Source organism: Colius striatus, chromosome 16 (assembly GCF_028858725.1).
Source record: "Colius striatus isolate bColStr4 chromosome 16, bColStr4.1.hap1, whole genome shotgun sequence".
NCBI lineage: Eukaryota > Metazoa > Chordata > Aves > Coliiformes > Coliidae > Colius > Colius striatus.
This window is the reverse complement of record NC_084774.1, coordinates 17,509,127-17,521,684: the sequence shown is the minus strand read 5'-3', so window position 1 is coordinate 17,521,684 and position 12,558 is coordinate 17,509,127. Positions and strand designations below refer to the sequence as shown.

Here is a 12,558-nt window from a genome sequence, read left to right as displayed (position 1 = left end):
CGTGTCTGACTTGCAGACCTACCTCTGCCCTGTGGGCTCAAAATAGCTCTCAGACACTCCATAAACCTTCCCCAGCCTTGTGCTCATCTCCCAGGGCTGGAGTTCTCTGCCTGCTGATATCTGCCCTCTGTGCTCACTCTCCTGTATAAAAATACCATCCTGTTTCTGAGTGCAGCTGAAGCCAAGGGTGTGCTGCTGAGGAAAGGCTGTGGGACCTGGGGCTGTTCAGCCTGGAGAAGACTGAGGGGGGACATTATCAATGCTGATCAATACCTAAAGAGTGGGTGTTGAGAGGATGGAGACAGTCTTTTTTTCTCTAGGGCTTAGTGACAGGACAAGGAGTAATGGGCGTAATCTGGAACACATTAAGTTCCACTTAAACACAAGGAGAAACTCCTTTGGTGCTGAGGTGGGGGAGCCCTGGCCCAGGCCGCCCAGGGAGGGTGTGGAGGCTCCTTCTCGGGAGGTTTCCAACCCCAGCTGGACACGTTCCTGTGCCACTGAGCCAGGGGAAGCTGCTCTAGCAGGGGCTTGGGCTGGATGATCCCTAGAGATCCCTTCTAACCCTCACCATTCTGTAATTCTGTGAATTCACAGACACTGAACAGCTCCTGCAGCCCCACCGTGATGTGAGGAGCGTCCCCAGCCCTTCTCCAAGGAAACCTTCACCAGGCCCTGACAGACAGCACTCAGGATCAGACTGAGGCAGCTAAAGCAGCAATTATCACTTTTACATCCCATCTCAACACCAGTGCCTACTCCTGGGGACAGCAGGAACCTGCTCAGACGTTCCTTGCCCTGGTAAGTGCTGACTCTGCTAGTTGGTGGGGACAGTGGGAGTGGGGACAGGAAAGGGAGCTGTGCTGGGTGTCATAACACCCGCTGATCCCCACAGCCTCGGTGCCACAGACACAGAACACAGGGAGTATGTAAGCAGAGGTATTAAACAAGAGCTGACGTGGGAAATCAAAGAAGGAAAAGCTCAGCTGGGGTCATATTTAAGGCAAACCTGTAAAAAAATTAGATCTATTTGGCAATGAAAAATAATTGCTCCACAGTGAAAAGTAAAACAGACTCAGAAGTTCTGCCTCTGTGTGTTCTTCAACTGCAACTATTCAGCTCGTCTGACCCAAACTCCTGACACCTCTGACAGCTCAAATCTCAGCGCCTTTCCAAAGCTGCTTTACTGAGCTGGCCCTGATCCTGCGCTGGGCCCTGCTGTAAACACTGACCCCAGGGAGCTCCAGCCCCGAGAGCTGCTCCCAAAATACAAAGGATCACTGCTGCCTGTGCTGGGATGGAGGGCAGTTGCCTGGATTGTGCCCAAGTGCTGTTGGGAAGATGAACCTGCAGCCGGCGCCTTGTCACCTCGTCGCTGTCAAGGAGAGGACTGGAGGACTGTCCCCTTCCAGCCTCCAGCTTCCCTAGGGGTTTTATCACCAGCATGCCTGGAGGAGCCCTTTCCAGCTCACAGCCCATCCTCAGCAGGCACTAGAGAGGATGCTGCAGGTGCCCCCAGCCCCGTGGTTCTCGGGGAGCTGAGACATGGCCCCCTTCTCACCCAGGGACCCGTGCAGAGTGCTGGGGACAGGACACCCTTTGTCACTGCCTGGCAGGATGTTCTCCAACTCCTTTACACAAACTACAGGGCAATACTTGCCTCCAAAGTATTCGGGGGAATGCTGATGGCAGTTTGGGGCAGGGATGGGTTGCAGTAGCTGCAGGGGTTGAATGCCTCACTCTCCTCCTGCTACCACCACTGCAAAGAGTGGGCCAGACCCACTCATGGTGGCAAGGCTGAGCGCCAGGCGCGGGTTTGCCCTTGGAATACATCCCTGCCTTCAGCTGGAGACAGATGCACAAAACCGGGGAAATCTTTCCAGTGATCAAAGGAAGCTGAAAATAACTGCGTGAGCCCTCTGAGGCCAAGGGCTCATCTGGTGGAACCCCAGCACGCCAGAAGCCTCCTGGGGCTGCCCGTCCTGCCGAGGCCAGGAGCCGGCGGCCGCGGGGCCTCAGCACCGACACTGCCCAAAGCACGGGGCTTTGCGAGGGAAGCGGCTTCATGCTGACCCCGGGGAGGGTTCAGCCACCACTTTGGCTCCTGCCCCACGGCACGTCCTGGCTGCTGTGCCCATCCTGCTGCCCAGCCCGGCCCCAGAGGCCTGCGGGCCCCCGGCCCCGCCAGCCCTTCCTCGCCTCTGTTTGGATAACTTTTTCACCCGTTTTATTTATGAGGACTCCCCTCCTTCTGCCAACACTCTGAGTTTCCTCTTGCTTTGGTCTGGGAGGCCTGTCTCGCTTTTTTATTCTTGTTATTTTTGCTCTCTCCCCCTTGCAAGGCCCCAGCTCCGGCTCACAGGCAGCGGGGCTGCTTGGCCGTGGCAGCAGATGGGGAGGGCGGCTGCAGGTGGGATGCGTGGCCCTTCCTCCTCGGCTGCCCCCCAGCACCCAGCTCTGCCTGCTTCTGCCCCTGCCTTGCCTGCATCAGCCCCAGCCCTGCCTGCATCTGCCCTGTCTCAGCCCCTCGGCTCCATCAGTGACCTGCAGGCTGAAAAATTAGGAGAAAATCAGGACTTTAAAACATAAATTGGGAGAAAATGAGCAACAGAAAGCTGTGCCTGCCTGTGTTTAAGGTCACCAATATGCTGGGGCTGGCAAGTGGCTGCTTGCCTTAAGGCCACTTGCTAGTGAACAGAACTTAATTGTAAGTGATTAAAGAGCTCGTTCAGCTCCTTGGATTTCATCCACAGGCAAAGGCTCGTGCTCCTGCATGCTGGGGCAAAGCAGGACACGAGCAGCTTGGATTTTGGGGACACCATGATCCAACCACCCCATACTGTTGTGTCTCCCAGGCTGGTGGGCTCATCACTTAAGCCTCCTCTTCTGAAAATGAGATGCAGTTTAGTCTCTGTGAACTCAATGGGTCAGAAGCCATCTCCTCACCAGAAGAAAGAGGGAGGATAGGGCTACAGCCTGGAGGGTGCTCAGCACCTGCCTCTGCTGGGGCAGAACCAGAGGTACCCTCACCCCAGGATCCAACCTCTGTACATCTCAGAGACATCAAGCTTTGCTTTTTCCCACTCACCAACAGTTTTCACCACATGGCTCCTTTCCTATTGTCCAAGCAGCAGCAGCTGGACAAAACCACAACCTCCACTGAACAGACCAAAACCTTGGCATTTCTCTGTGTCCAGCTTTATGCAGGGTCCCATCCCACTGTTGTCTCTGGCTCGGGCTCAGAGCTGTGGGTGGTGGGAGCTCCTCCAGAGCCCCAGCTCCCACCAGCTTGGGACATACAAACGAGGGACCTGGTAAAAACAGGCAAAGCCTCAGCATCTTGTAACAGATGCTGTGCAGTTCCTATATGTTTCCATTGGAATGGGCCCCATGTCTGGCCATGGTTCACCATGGGGCCATGTGAGCCAAAATTAAAGTGATCTGGAGAGTACTAAAGTGCTGGGGACTAGAGCAAGGAAGCACAGGGCTTTGTTGTGGTGTAAATGCCCAGAATGAGGGTGGGTTGGAGCTGGAGGTGGTACCTGAAGCAGGCTGCAGGCCTGGGGCAAGAAGAGAAGCCACCACCCAGCATGGGGCCATGAGCAAAGCAAGAGGAGGTGGCCTTGGAGAGCCAGGGGAGGTGATGGAGAGCCAGGGGAGGTGATGGAGAGCTGTGAAACATGATGGAGAGCCAGGGGAGGTGATGGAGAGCCAGGGGAGGTGATGGAGAGCTGTGAAACATGATGGAGAGCCAGGGCAGGTGATGGAGAGCTGCAGAACATGACGGACACCCTCATAACTGTGAGACCTTGTGTGCTGGAGCCTCACTCTGCGCCCTGGCCATGCCCAGGGAACGAAGGTTCCCAGAGGACACAGGACCAAGCCAGCCCCAGCCCCTGGCCGCGTGGGGAAGCTGCAGCATGGGCAGTCAGACCTGTCCCAAGGGTGATGCTGGGCTGATGGCAGGGGACAGGGGGACCCACTGAGCCCTGGCACAGCTGAGGCGGGCTGGTGCCTGCCGTGCCACCCGTGCAGCGTGGCCACAGGCCCGGCAGGCATCTGCCTGTGCCTGGGCTGCCCTGGGCAGTGCTGTGCTGCCCGATGCCCTGCACCGCAGACACTGGAGCTGCTGTTCCCACCGGGGAACCTGCCCGGAACCAACGGGCACCCGCTGTGCCCGCTCAGGCTGCCCGGCTGTGCCACGGGCAGCCTTTGCACCAGGGCTGGCTGCCTGTGCTAGGGCAGCACGTCACCTCCTTTCTCAAGTGCTTCCACGCCCGCCGCTGAGCCCGCAGCAGCCCCTCCGCCAGCGGCTCGGGCTCCCTCCGGCACGTGCCGCCGCCTTCGAGCCCGGCGGGGCGAAAGAGAGAGAAAACACATCTCTAGGGACACCTAGTACAGCAACACCAACGGGGAAGCCTTCCTGTGCCTCCGTGTCCAGCCAGTGCTGGTGCTGGCGCTGGTGGCGGGGCCCCCGGGGGGCCGGGCCCGGGGCTGGGGGCTGTGCTGGCTCCCAGCCCCGCTCCCGGCGGGCGGCGGCGCGGGCGATGGCAACGCTGTACTCACCATATGGAGCCTCCATCTTAGCGCTTAGCTGGGTGCTTACATTGACCATGTCTCGCCGGCTACTGCTATGGGGCCTTGGGGAGAAAAACCCAAACCAGAGGAAGCAGAGGAGTAAGGGGGAGCGGGGGGGAAGAAAAGGAGAAAGCTAAATAAATAAATAAAGCACCGTCTCTCACTAAGGAACTAGGTGAAGGCAGGAGGGAGCGTGGAGAGGCAGGGCGAGGAAACCTGCCTCTCCTGTTATCTTATTGATTCGCTTAATCAGGGCTAATGTGGGTGGAGATGTTAAATAGTAACCAAGCTCTTATGGAAACCAATCTGCAAGGTGCCGTTGCTGTAGCTATAGTAACTGCTGCCAAGCTAGAAACTCAAACACGGCTTTTACTGGACTCTTTTGGGGCTCCCGTTTCCACCTGGTGTCAAGGCCGGGGCGGGCGCCGGGCTGGGGCTCACCCCCGGGCACGGGGCAGCTCTGCAGTGCCTGTGATGGGAACACCAGGGCTGAGCCTGCCCCAGGGCAAAGGGCAAACACTGTGTGGGGGACCAGGGGCTGTGGGATGAGCTGTGGGGTTGGCATGGGCAGAGCAGAGCCCAGCCAAGCCCAGGCACAAGGGGTAGAATGCTCTGGTCGTGAGCCCAGGCTTGTTCACTCAGTGCAAAGTGGGTTGTTTGGGGCTGAGAAGCCTCGGGGATGCTGCAGTAGGATGCAGGGTGATACCCTGAGTGTGACACAGGGCGTTTGCAACTCCTCCCCATCTCCCTCTGCTCCCCTAATCATAGGGGTCCCACAAGCCATGATGGCTGCTCGTGGACTCTCTGTGCTCCCTCAGGGACTGCAGCACACAGGGAGAACCCCGAGGAGCTCCCAGAGGGAATGTGTGCAGCTGTGGTCCCCAATGTCCCCAGAGGGCTGGGGCAGCGCCAGTGCCTGTGCAGCAGGGGCAGCCCCTGCTCCCGGGGGCTGTGCTGAGGCAGGCAGGGCCACCTGCAAGAGTGGCTGCTGAGGTGATGCCAAACATACGGGGGATACAGAGCTGCAGCTGAAAACATGATCAGCCAGCAGCACGGGGCCTCCTGCATCTCCTGTACAGTTCAGGAATGGGCTGTACAGCTGGGCGAGGCACTGGGGGCTCCCTGCCCATCCCAGGACCTCCAGCAACCTGGCCATAGAACCCCTGCAGCCTCCAGGGAACAAGATGAGAGACATCTGCTCCTCTGGGTGGCAAAGCACATCCCAAGGGAGCATGCAGTGAGGTGGGAGCTGCTGGGATGCAGGGGGCTGGGGAGCAGGAATCCACAGCTGGAGCTCAGACCCCAGGCCTGTGAATTTGGAGAGCCCTGTGCTCACTGAGTGCTGAGAGGTCCTAGAGATGGAGGGGATGTGGAGAATGGGGTGCTCAGTGGGGCTGGAAGTGAAGCGAGGCAGTGGGGCAGGCTGGGTGAGACAGGCAGCTTCTAACATCATTGTCACCAGGTGTCCCAACACTGCACAGAGTGTCCCAGCAGTGCATGGGGTGTCCCAGCAGTGCATGGGGTGTCCCAGCAGTGCCTGGGGTGTCCCAGCAGTGCAGAGTGTCCCAGCAGTGCCTGGGGTGTCCCAGCCATGCACAGAGTGTCCCAGCAGTGCATGGTGTGTCCCAGCCATGCACAGAGTGTCCCAGCAGTGCATGGGGTGTCCCAGCAGTGCATGGGGTATCCCAGCAGTGCACGGGGTGTCCCAGCAGTGCATGGGGTGTCCCAGCAGTGCACGGGGTGTCCCAGCAGTGCACGGGGTGTCCCAGCAGTACACAGTGTCCCAGCAGTGCATGGGATATCCCAGCAGTGCATGGGGTGTCCCAGCCATGCACAGAGTGTCCCAGCAGTGCATGGGGTGTCCCAGCCATGCACAGAGTGTCCCAGCAGTGCATGGGGTGTCCCAGCCATGCACAGAGTGTCCCAGCAGTGCACGGGGTGTCCCAGCAGTGCATGGGGTGTCCCAGCAGTGCACGGGGTGTCCCAGCAGTGTCTGAGGTGTCCCAGCAGTACACAGTGTCCCAGCAGTGCATGGGATATCCCAGCAGTGCATGGGGTGTCCCAGCCATGCACAGAGTGTCCCAGCAGTGCATGGGGTGTCCCAGCCATGCACAGAGTGTCCCAGCAGTGCATGGGGTGTCCCAGCAGCACACAGAGTGTCCCAGCAGTGCACGGGGTGTCCCAGCAGTGCATGGGGTGTCCCAGCAGTGCACGGGGTGTCCCAGCAGTGTCTGAGGTGTCCCAGCAGTACACAGTGTCCCAGCAGTGCATGGGGTGTCCCAGCAGCACACAGAGTGTCCCAGCAGTGCACGGGGTGTCCCAGCAGTGCACGGGGTGTCCCAGCAGTGTCTGAGGTGTCCCAGCAGTACACAGTGTCCCAGCAGTGCATGGGGTGTCCCAGCCATGCACAGTGTCCCAGCAGTGCCTGGGGTGTCCCAGCAGTGCCTGGGGTGTCCCAGCAGTGCTGGCTTCTCCCACACGATGGAGCAAAGCACCCAGGCATCTCCCCTGGCCCATGGCCCTCTGCACTCTTTTGCTGTTTCCCCTAAAACCAGAGCACAGGTGCTGGCCCAGTGTCACCCTGAGGCTCCAGGCTGGGAGTGAGGGAGGACTGATACTAACATGGGGGTCTCCAGGCTGCTTTATTGGGGGGCTTGGAGGCAGAAGCCCCATGGCTGGAGGGGCTGCCATGGAGCAGGGCACACTCAGAGCTTCCCACTCCTCCAGCTGCTCAGCACAAGGGGAACATCTTGGTGTTCACTTACACCAGCCTCTATCTTTGCACAGGCAGGGGGAGTGGGGAAAGCCCCCCAAGCCTGCAGTGCAGGAGCCATGCCCTGCTCCCCCCACACACCCCAAAACAATCTGTATTTCAGGAAATGGAAGCCTGAACTGTTCCTCTTTCCCCCAAAGCAGAAAGCAGCTGGACAACACAAGCGCCGATGCAGAGGTGTGTTAAAAACGCAGTTTCCTACAAGGCACTGGGGATGAAGCAGGTTGGAAGTTGGTTGGTTGCTTGGGGGGAGTCAGTGCCATAAATAATTGCTCATTCCAGGGGCTCCTGGTGGGGCTGCAGCCCTAGAACCAGCTGACTTGGTTGGATTTGAGGCCGCTGAAGCACATGTTGTTGGAGCAGCCCCCGCCGTAGGTGGGGGGACAGGCTGAGCACGGCCGCCCCACTTTGTACGGTGCTTCTCCCAGCCAGTTGCCCCTAAAAAGAGAGGAGGGCATCACCTCTGAGTGCCAGTGCGTCGGTGCCAACAGCAGGGTGAGGAGGAGGGGGGCAGGGTCAGCTTCCCTCTGTGCACTTACTTGATGGCGTAGTTACAGACAAGGAGGACGGCGTGTCGCCAGGTGCTGCCCCACACCCGCACGTTGGCACAGGAGCTCAGGGCACAGCCCAGGCGGCTGGAGGTTGCCCACACCATCTGTGCCAGCGCAGAGAACAGCCGCTGTCAGTGACTGCCTGGCCCTGGGGATCCTGCAGACAGTCACCTGGGACCCTGGCACAGGGCTCCATCCCGCCAGGGAATCACATCCCGCTCACTCAGAGTGCTGGGGCTGGATGCTGTGCCCAGCAGCGCTTTGGCACCAGAGACTGGTTTCTCCCTGTCCCTCTTCTGCCCGTGCTGCCCTGTGAGGTGCTGCCTTGCCAAGCTCACTGCAAAGAGCAGCAAAGTCTGGGGCACTTCTCCCATTTACCCAGATCAGTTCCCACACCTCAGCCTGAAGCATCACCTGCAGCTTACCCTTCACAGAGGGAGGTGAAACAGGACAAGAATCTCCTCCTAAAGCCTCTCCAGGCTGATTTTCTTCCCTAAAAAATGTATCATCTTGCCCATTTGCATCCCTGTGGATAAGCTGCACGGGGATGCAGCTGCTTGGGTAAAGGTTGGAGCCCTGCAGAGGAGGTAATTGGGGCTTGGCACAGCTCTACCACTGAGCAGGGGAGCAGAGGGAGGTTTCCACCTTGTGCTGGCCAGGCTGCTGATGGATGTGCCAGGGGATGAAGGGGAAAGCCAGACGCAGCTGGGCACTATGAAGCTGCTCCATCACACAGGAGAGGATTCACTCTCAGGAAAAGCACAAAGGTGTATTTTTGTCTCTTCACCTTCGAGGTGCCAGTGAGAAAAGGCCATAGGAGGGGAAAAAAGCTTAAAGTTGTGAAAACCTCCCAGTCACCCGGCCAGAAGGTGCCAGCTGTGTTTCAGGTGGGCTGTGAGCCCTGAGGACCTCCATGCAAGCAGCCTGATTCCCAAAAGAGGCCCAGAGTGGGAGAGCATCACACCCCTCGGGCAGCCCCGCTGCCAGGCTTCATCCTGCATCCCAGGAAGCACGGTGAGCTGCCCACTGCTTTGCAGCCAGGTCCTGGGGGGCTGTGGGGGGCTGTGGGGGGCTGTGGAGCTCACCTGTGTGTAGTGGCTGCAGACAGAGCCGCTGCATTTGGAGGGGCAGCGGGGGTTGCACTCATGGGGGTGGGGGAAGGAGTAGTGCTGCTTCTCCTGGTGCCACGACTTCACCATGTCCGTGACGGAGCGGTACCTGCAACAGGCACCGTGTGTCAGGTGGCCTTCCTCCACCTCAGAGGCCAAAGGTGAGGGAGAAGAGGGGGAGGAAGGCTAAACATTGAGGGAATGGGGGAGAGAAGGAGGACAGAGCCAGTGACTGTCACAGGCAAGTGGTGCTGGCGAGAAGGGGGCAAGTGCCAAGTTGCTTGAGACTCCTCGCTCAGGAGGCACCTGAGAGCTCAGGCACTTGTTGGAGATCCAGGACCCACGTTCCCCTGGTCTGTGTACCAGGAAGAGAGAGGATTAGTGCCATACTCCCCAGATGAGCAGTGGGCATCTCTGGTTTCCCACCTTTACCCTGCTGCAAGAGCTGGACTCTCCTCCTCCCTGGGGAGGCTCTTGGTGTCCTCTCAGTCCTCTGCAGCCTCAGCTCAGAACCTCTCTGCTCCTCCTCCTGCAATGTCACAGGGTGTGGGGGTTCCCCAGGAGCACTCACCTGCCTGAGTGGATGGAGAGGTTCTGCCCCACATATTTCATCAGCTGGGGGGGCCCATGGTCCCAGAGGCAGCGTGCAGCCCACGCCTCTGCCGCCCTGGCCAGCCGCTCGTCCCACACCTGGCCAGGGGGAAAGCAGAAGGGCAGGCAGGGATTTGGGCTGCTTGGAGGAGGGAAAAGGAGAAAACCCACTTCTCCCTTGGGCTCTGGGTGCTTTCTGAGCACCTCAGTGTCCAGAAAACATGACTCGTACATCAGGCTGGACAAAGACCAGGAAGCATGTCCAGGAGAGATGAACCACCCAAGCAGTGGGTGTGATTCCTTCCAGGAATGAGCTTCTGCAGAGGGTGGAGCTGAAACCCAGGAGTGAAACCCCACAGCCCTGTGCTGCCATCCTCAGCCCTCCACCACAGCCCTGGCCACAGACTGAACTGGTGAGGACAGCGGGTTCTTTCATGCATTATTTAAAGGTTCCTCATCCATCCTGAACTGCTCTGGGGAGTGGCCTGGGACAGTTATTTTGGAAGGCAGGAATTTAGGCTGAGCAAGAAGTGGCAGTGGATGCTCTGGACCATGTCTGCCCTGTGCTGGTACCCTGCAGGCTGGGCTGCTGCCTGTCTCTCCCAAACCAGCACCCAGGGACCACTCAGCCCCTCTGTCAGAGCTCAGGTCCCCTCTCTGGGAGGAGAGCAGCTCCTGTCCACAGGGTCCCACTCTGTGCTGCCTGGAAATCCTTCTTCTTGGTGGCTGCCCATTTCTCCTCCCCTTAGGGCTGGGTTAGGATGTCCAAGCAAGGCAGAGTCAACCTGGGACAGCTCTGCCCAGGCCTGACCTGGTGAGGCTGCACAGCCCCCCTCTGACCCGCTCCTGCATGTTCTTTCTCCCAGGGGCTGACAGCCCTGGGCACACTCCCAAAGGACTCTGGAGCTTGGGATGGGGCTGTCCCTCCTGGCTGCTATTAGAGAAGAGGTTCCCAGCTGGACTTTGGGTTGAGACCTAAGCTTTTCATGCTTGTAGCCACCTCCCTTCCCTTAATGCTCCTTCCTCAGCTCAGCTGGATGGATCCTGTCATCCCACAGCCAGCAAGCTCCCAGATATCCCAGGCATGGGACCATGGGTTCTAAATCTGCCCCTGGGGAGGAAACTTCACCCCACTGGGACTCTGTCCCTCCTGTGCAGAGGGTGCAGGGGTCTGCCCTGCGCCAGAGACATGAAATGTCCCCTGACACAATGTCATTGGCCAGCACCCTGACATCCCCCCAGCGTAGGTGCCCTCTCCCTACCGGGTTGGGTGCCCACAGAGCCATGGCCCCAAAACCACCTTGCCGAAGCCCAACTCACCATATACTCCATGTTGGCAGCGGGGGGGGACACCTGTGCCCTTGCTTCGTTGTGGTAGTCCAAAATGACGCTCGCGTCCTGGGGGGAGAGGTATCGCTTGCGCCGGCTGCGGGGGAGCCCCCCGCCCCACAGCAGCCCCGCGGAGCGCTGCCCGGGGGGGGCCGAGAGCTCGGTGCCGTTGGGCAGCAGCAAGGAGCCGCACTGCTGTGTCAGCCAGCAGCCCAAGGCAGTGAGGTACAGGTGCAAGTGGAGCAGAGGCATGCCGGCGGGATCCGCTCCCGCGCCGAGGTAAACGGGGACGCGGGGTCGCTGGTCCCCGCTGCTGCCGGCGCCCGGGTCTGGGGAGAGAAGCAGCACGGGCACGGCTCAGGTTTGCAGCTCACGTGCAAACAGCACCTCCCGAAACAAGATGCAAAGAGTTTTCCCTTCTTTTTTTTTCGTTTTCGGAAGTTTTGTCAATGACTGTCTCGGCTCAGCTCCTGCAGCACAGCCGGTTGCCCGGGACCGCCCGGGACGCGCCTGGGGAATTGGTTTTCCTCATGTTTCTTTAAAAGAAAAATCAAAATCAGTACAAAATCTCCCCCGTTGTCTCACTCCTGGCACGCAGGAGCTAACTGGGGAGCACGCCGAGAGGCTCGCTGCAGGACTGCCCAGGCAGTGGGTGTGCTGAGAGATGCCCAGCACAAACGGGACTCTCCTGCAGATAAAGGGCACGGCACGGTTCAAAAGCATCCTCGAGAAATCTTAACGAGTCTCTCGGGGAAAGAAAAACCACGGCAAAGGGAGAATAACTGGGGAAAGAAAAGAGAGGGGGAAAAAATGCTGGAATATGTCCCTCATCTCCTGAGCAGCCGCCGCAGGTCCCGGCAGCCCCGGCAGCCCTGGCACCCCTGGCATCCCTGGCAGCCCCGGCAGCCCTGGCAGCCCTGGCATCCCTGGCAGCCCTGGCATCCCTGGCATCCCTGGCAGCCCCGGCAGCCCTGGCACCCCTGGCATCCCTGGCAGCCCCGGCAGCCCTGGCAGCCCTGGCATCCCTGGCAGCCCTGGCAGCCCTGGCATCCCTGGCAGCCCTGGCATCCCTGGCATCCCTGGCAGCCCCGGCAGCCCTGGCAGCCCTGGCATCCCTGGCAGCCCTGGCATCCCTGACAGCCCCGGCAGCCCCGCTCCGGAGCGGCGCGGAGGATGCTCCCCGCACTACGTACCTTGAGGGCTGAGCCAAGCGCAGCCGAGCCGGCGGCGGCCGCTGGGACTGACCTTTGCGAACAACGTGCCGGGGCAGCTGCGGGGCGAGGTTCGGCCTCAGTCCCGCCGGGCAGCCCGCTGCGGCAGCTGACGCAAAAGCTGCATCTTAACTCTTCCCCCCGGGGAATGTCCTGAAGTTCGGAAAGAGCCCTGCTAGGAGATTTATAGGCTGGTGCCTGGATGCGCGCACACGCACGCTGAGCCGTGCCGAGCCGTGCCGAGCCGTGCGGGGCCGGTGCTGGCGGGGCAGCGAGCGGAGCCCCGTTCCGGGCACAGAGCTGCGCACCGGCTGCTCGATGGGGGTTTATTTTGGTCAAACTACCGCCGGGGATGGATTCCCCGAGTCGTCTCTCGCCGCCTCCCCGAGCTGGAGTGTTGCTGGGAGCTGGGGACA

The 12,558-nt window shown here is 59.9% G+C and overlaps 1 protein-coding gene across 2 annotated transcripts; it reads right to left on the bottom strand.

The window, feature by feature from the left end:
- Nucleotides 1-7,201: 7,201 nt before the first annotated feature.
- On the bottom strand, nucleotides 7,202-11,774 carry R3HDML (R3H domain containing like). 2 transcript variants are annotated; one of them, XM_062009119.1, is made up of 5 exons: nucleotides 10,923-11,774; nucleotides 9,583-9,701; nucleotides 8,988-9,120; nucleotides 7,891-8,006; nucleotides 7,202-7,789 (listed from the first exon to the last, which is right to left on the bottom strand). In XM_062009119.1, exons 1-5 carry the CDS (start codon nucleotides 11,181-11,183, stop codon nucleotides 7,657-7,659), a joined length of 762 nt encoding a protein of 253 aa, XP_061865103.1. In that variant the 5' UTR covers nucleotides 11,184-11,774; the 3' UTR covers nucleotides 7,202-7,656. The 2 variants fall into 2 exon arrangements, with proteins under 2 accessions (XP_061865103.1, XP_061865104.1); XM_062009120.1 differs by lacking the exons at nucleotides 7,202-7,789; nucleotides 7,891-8,006 and adding an exon at nucleotides 8,738-8,897.
- Nucleotides 11,775-12,558: the final 784 nt, after the last annotated feature.

Excerpts from the sequence above, each read along its gene's own strand:
- R3HDML (XM_062009119.1), bottom strand. The coding sequence starts at position 11,183 with ATGCCTCTGCTCCACTTGCACCTGTACCTCACTGCCTTGGGCTGCTGG. Across the intron at positions 9,702-10,922 it reads CTGCCAACATGGAGTATATG|GTGTGGGACGAGCGGCTGGC; the intron begins GTGAGTTGGGCT and ends CCCCCTGGCCAG. Across the intron at positions 9,121-9,582 it reads CTCTCCATCCACTCAGGCAG|GTACCGCTCCGTCACGGACA; the intron begins GTGAGTGCTCCT and ends TGCCTGTTGCAG.